At 33.0% G+C, this 5,977-nt stretch overlaps 1 protein-coding gene across 1 annotated transcript; it reads left to right on the forward strand.

Moving 5' to 3' along the window:
* The first annotated feature begins 350 nt into the window (after positions 1 to 350).
* On the forward strand, positions 351 to 2,993 carry LOC122606795 (factor of DNA methylation 1-like). Its single transcript, XM_043779649.1, has 3 exons — positions 351 to 415; positions 1,610 to 1,822; positions 2,506 to 2,993. Exons 1-3 carry the CDS (start codon positions 362 to 364, stop codon positions 2,734 to 2,736), a joined length of 498 nt encoding a protein of 165 aa, XP_043635584.1. The 5' UTR covers positions 351 to 361; the 3' UTR covers positions 2,737 to 2,993.
* The last annotated feature ends 2,984 nt before the right edge of the window (positions 2,994 to 5,977 follow it).

Genomic DNA, 5,977 nt, shown 5'->3' on the forward strand with positions numbered 1-5,977 from the left:
AAGTACGACTACTACAAGACCATGTAGTCTGAGAGCTATTGGTATCTGTTTACTTGAGGAATCAAACATAAACATTCAACGAAGTACGACTACTACAAGACCATGTAGTCTGAGAGCTATTGGTATCTGTTTCTAAAATCCGTCCTTGGATCAGATTCTAGCAGTTCTAGATATTGCTAAGAAGTGTGTGCCTCTATTCCCAAAATAGAACTCATCTTAAGATATTGTTCCCAGAATAGAACTCGTCTTAAGATATTGTTCCCGGAATAAAATAGTATAATACTTCTACTTTAAGTTTTCATAACTGATCTTTATATGTGATTTATATCCACTTACGTATATTCAGATTGATGCGCTTCGGATGGCTTCAATAGAGCAGAAAAAAGCAGATGAGAGGCTCGTTGAAGATCAAAAGGTAAATCTGCTGAAGTTTTGTTTTAGCAATATGTTCCTATTCGTCTTTAATAATCGAGGTGGCAATTTTGACATATTTGCTGAGAGAGTGGATGAATGGGTGATTGGGTGGATATATCATATATGTTATGTTATATCTCTAACGGGTAGAAAGGTTCTCGTACAGTTAAATAGGTTGAATATTCCTTAATCTGTTTTTAGTTCATAACACTTCCTCGACCTTTTTAATAATGTGTGATTATACTAGAAAATGATAGGACTTTAATAGTTTATGATTGATATAGACTAGTTATTCATAAATCATAAAGTAAATTAAATATTTTAGATACACTTTCTTTGGTCAATCTGGGCCGAAATGCTCAAAGATCATTTGTTTCGACAAATTACCTAACCTGCCCACCCTCCCATTTCTCCATGTCATCTATTTATACTTCTTTACTTTCAATTATCGTGTGGAACATGGTGACTAGAATACTGGATCCTGAATCATAAAGAGAAAAGGAGGAAGCTTTAAAGAAAATTCTTGAGCTAGAGTTAAAGCTGGATAATATTCAAAAACATGCTATGCAACTTGAAGAGTTCAGGGGGCAAATGCCGATGGATGATGAAGATAAGATCTCAATTCGAAAGCAGATAGAAACAATTAATGATGAACTGCAAGCAACGAACGAAGAAATAGATAGCTTGGAGGAAAAGTGTCATACTCTTGTGGCTGATGAGCGCAAATGCAATGATGAGTTGCAAGAAGCTCGGAAAGAGTTGATTAAAGTATTTATTTCGTTACTCAATTCAATACTTTTACTTTTTAACATGCTGATTAGCAACGGTAATTTCAGTCTTTAGGAACAAGATGATTTGGATTCTGTTTTATCTCAAACATGTTTAAAGTTTCCCAATGCCTATTCTAAAAGCATAAAACCTCCTAGTAATTTTTATTTGAAGAGTTAAATAGTGTTGTCCTTCTGATCATAATCAATCTATTACCTATTCAAATATTTAACTTGAAAAAAATGGGCAAACAAGTGATTCGGGTTACCGACCTAACCTCGCATGTTTTAACTGTACTAAATATGCCACCTTTTAATCTGAACCCGTTATGACCCATACTAAACCCACCCAAACTGTTCATCTTGTTACCTCTATTTCAGATAATGCTTTGATGCAGCAAGTTCATAAATTGTCCCTTTATTTACAGGGCATGCAGGATATGCAGGGTATACATGCTAATATTGGGGTGAAGAGGATGGGAGAACTTGATAGGAAAGTCTTTGAAGATGCCTGCAAGGAGAAGTATGAACCCGAAGAAGCACAAGTCAAGGCTCTTGAATTGTGTTCTCTATGGGAGGATAATCTAAAAAATGCAGGGTGGCATCTAATGAAAGTTGTTACAATAGATGGTAAATCTAAGGTACGGCTCCTGATTTTTGTTTACATATAGTGTGTTTCATGAAAGCTGTTGGTGTAGGCTGTTGGACATCTTTCTTTAATATTAGAGGATGTAAATTTAATCCTTTTACCTAAAACTGTGCCCATTCAAATTATGATGTATCTTTAACAGATCAAAAATGTAGATTAGAAATAGTTAGCTAAGAAGGAAATGTGTCAAACGGGATGAAACTCGCTTTAAGTGTAGTTTGAGACTTTGAGTGCATATAATCTTCTAAATAGCTTTATTGAAGTAAGATTATTTATTTCAACGATAACAGTATGTGCTGGTGATGTGGGCTAGGCGGGTTGGTAACAAGCTAGTTTTTGTCAATTACATTATATAAAGTACTTAGTTTGAAATATGATTAAGCGAGTTAATGCTTTAAAACTAAACATTGGAAAGCTTTTGACCAAATATTAAGTAGAGAAGAAACATGGCCTGAACTTTATAAGCTGATAAGCCTGGAATTTGCTTTTAACCTGTTTGAGATGAAACATAACTTGACTTGAACCCATTCGTTAGTAAACATGGCTTGAAATATACAATAGACTGGTCAACGTATATGCTTATATTAATATAAGCTCTTAAATATGGTTCTCAATTTTTTGATAGATACGCCATATTGTGTTATCATGGGCGTTAAAATTGTAACTTGTGTGCAGGAGGTGATTGATGACAGGGATGAATCGCTAAGGGATCTCGAGACTGTTTGGGGAACCGACATCTTTGATGCAGTGGTTGCTGCTTATAAGGAGATGAATGATTACAATGCTAGTGGAAGGTATGTGGTCCCTGAGCTGTGGAACTTCAAAGACAATAGAAAAGCTACATTGAAGGAAGCTATCAGCTACATCTTGAAGAATTTGAAGACCCTTAAGCGAAAAAGAGGTTAAGGTAGATATTGCCATTATATTATGTGTACGTGCAAAACAAGCTAACAAACAACGTGATGGCAGTCGTAGACTCGTAGTCGTGGCAGTTTGCTTATGCTTTGTTAGAAAAAGCTGACCCCTTTTGTCGTGTTGCTAGAAAAACGATGATCTTTTGTTGTGTTGTTGGAAAAACATGATCTTTAAGTGGTTAGGAAAATGTGGATGGAGTGTGTAAGACAACTCTATCTATTTTATGTATATTAGTATGTTTCTAAAAATATGACCGGGACCATGATCCATTACCATAACCATGAAGAATACAGATGGAGTTTGATTGGATAAGAACATTGCCAAAGTTTTCAGTGATTCTTTAATTGTATTTGTAGGTAAAGTTCATGCTATTTATAAGGGTGGAGGGAATGTTCCACTAGTTGGTTAAGTTATCCAAATCATCTTCCAATCAAAACCCTCCAACTCATAACTACCTAATTCTATATAATTCTTACCCAAATCACTGGCAATATATATCCAATTCATTAAACTTACCCAATTTCATTTTCTTTTTCATTTTTTTTTATTACACCAATAATTTAGCTAAACATTTTATTAAAAACTTAAATAAAACATATACTTTTATATGTTTCTCAATTGATAAAAAAAACATAAAACATAAAATTAATTATAAAAAAAGTTATAGTTTAGGACTTTAGGGGTAAACAAGGAAACTTTTTAAATTGGTCATGTAAAACTCACAAATATAACAATACATCAGGGGCTATTATGAAACATTTATATATGTTTTTACTTTCACCTCTTCTCCTTCTTCATGGATCTCACCACATGTAACTTCCATTTTTTTTTCCTCACTTATAAATCGGTCAAATAAGCTTTATTCCATCAGTTGGAGAGGGGGCCCCACATTCTAACATTCAAATAAGCTTACCTGGGACTCGGTTTCAGTAGTCAATTTGATACCCGATTTTAGGTACCCGAGTTCTACTCGATTGCTTGAAATTGTGTATCCGATCATGGTCTCTCTACCCGATCTCTTACCCAAGAGGTATTTCCTCCATCCTAATTGTGCTACGGCAAAACTTAGTGAATTTTGATTGTTAAAAAGTTAAACTTAACTATGTAAACACATTATTACTCATTTTAAAAGTTGCATATTTACATGTTAATTTAATGCATATGAATATGGATGATGAAAAAATAATTGATATAGCTATGGACTATGGTCTTATGGATATAATAACATCATATCCATATTCAATCCCTATTCATGATTATGAGAGTAAGTACCCGTGCGTTGTGGCCGTGAGATGGTGGGGTGATAAGTCATAAAGTGTGATAGCCAAATGCCTTAACCGGACGGGTTCCGTCATCAGATTTAAAAATTCGTCGAAAGTATATCAAATAGATAGAAAACATTCGTGTATGCCTTGTTTCTAATACTATCTTTTACAAACATTACACACTGCCTTATTTTAGGTAAATATAGAATAGATAAGAGAGACATTTTAGAAAAATAAATGTTGAAACTTAAAATCAATATTCAAATTTAAGTTCAATGTTGAAAATTTAGAATAAATGTGTTTTTACCTTTTCAATTGTTTTCAAAGGCCTACATATGGATTGAATTAGAGAAATCTATTTAAAGCTTTATGAACTCATAGAAACTCTTTGATATGTGTGACTTGTTTGATTCCGTTCATGCTTCCATTTATATATCGTTAATTATACATCACAATGGTAATTTGACTAGTGAACATCCATTTGATTCGATACATCACTGATTAATATGCATGGATGCATTAAATGGATTAATATTGGATTTAAAGTGGATCTGAAGAAGATTTTTCATCCAAAATATTCAATGTTGTTGGACATGCCCTTCTTATATATTACGGGGTTTGCTAAATACGGTCCTTAGGGCTGTGTTTAAGGTACATAAATTGTTTGTATATTAAGGGGCAAACTTTTAATATAAAATGTATAAGTTTTTTTATGCACGTTAAATACAGCTTTTAAGTATTTCCCATATATTATACATCACTGATTAATATGCATGGATGCTTCTTTTTTATCTCATCAATGAATATCCAGTTTCTACAATTGTGTTTTTAATTAGTTTAACGTTAATCCTTCACTTTATAATATTTACTTATGTATAAAGTTCGAAATAATTGCACTAATAATTATACAAACTAGTGACTCATGATTATATAATCTACTAAGCACCACGAATTTTGATTGTCGAAAAGTTAGAAACAACGTATGTAAGGCCGGGAACTTATTATTCATTTCAAATGGGGCATTTTCTTTGATGAAATGATATGTAAGATATCCGATGGACATCCATCTACCTTTCTAATTTTAGTGGATATAGATAATGATTAAAATAAGTAATACAGATATGGATATGACAATACGAGATCAATATTAAATTACCATTCCATTTTCATCCCTATTAACGATTCGATATTTCGATATATACAACTTGATACACATAAAAACGAGCGAGCTTTTAAATTTAATTTAATTTTACTAACGTTACACATTTAAAAAATGTTACGTACTTTAGAAAAACTTATGGGTTTTGCTAAACAAAGCCTTAAGGGCTTTCTTTAAGGTACATTAAGGGTCTGTTTGGCAAGGAGTTTTTAGGGGCTTTTAAGGGCTTAAAAGCCCTTAGCTTTTAAAAATAAGCTCCTTTAAAAATTATAGCCCTGTTTGGTAAAACATAAGAAATCAAAATCCCCAGCTTCGAAAAACTCCTAAAAGCCCCAAAAGGTCTTTAAAATAAAAGCTCGTAGGAAGAGAGTTGAAAAAAAAGCTTCAGCCCCTAGCCCCAACCTCAAGCTCTAGTCCCAAGCCCTTAACTACAGCCCCAACTCTAAGTTTTTCTGCCAAACATACCCTAAATAGTTGTACACTTATCATAAAAATCAAGGGTAAACTTTTTGTATGGAAACGTAAGTAAAGCCCTAAGGGTTTTTTTTAGCATTTTTCAAAACTTATTTACTTGGTCAAATATTTAGAGAATTTTTTATTTTATTTTTTTCATAAGGAATTCATTAACTTCAATTATTATCAACATTTTAATTTTTTCCCAAAATCATTCCACATTTTAGCCCATCTTTCTATGGGCCTCATTTTAGCCCAAACTTTATAACAGACACATACACAGCAGGCAGCAGCAACTTTCCATTTTTTATTTCTCACTCCTACTCATTCACTCCACCAACAAACACACACACAC

Source organism: Erigeron canadensis, chromosome 7 (assembly GCF_010389155.1).
Source record: "Erigeron canadensis isolate Cc75 chromosome 7, C_canadensis_v1, whole genome shotgun sequence".
Classification (NCBI taxonomy): domain Eukaryota; kingdom Viridiplantae; phylum Streptophyta; class Magnoliopsida; order Asterales; family Asteraceae; genus Erigeron; species Erigeron canadensis.

What these genes read in the sequence shown, in the direction of transcription:
- LOC122606795 (XM_043779649.1), top strand. Translation starts at nt 362, where the DNA reads ATGGCTTCAATAGAGCAGAAAAAAGCAGATGAGAGGCTCGTTGAAGAT. An exon ending in GGCTCGTTGAAGATCAAAAG is followed by an intron (nt 416 to 1,609) that starts GTAAATCTGCTG and finishes CTTTATTTACAG; the next exon opens with GGCATGCAGGATATGCAGGG. An exon ending in CAATAGATGGTAAATCTAAG is followed by an intron (nt 1,823 to 2,505) that starts GTACGGCTCCTG and finishes ACTTGTGTGCAG; the next exon opens with GAGGTGATTGATGACAGGGA.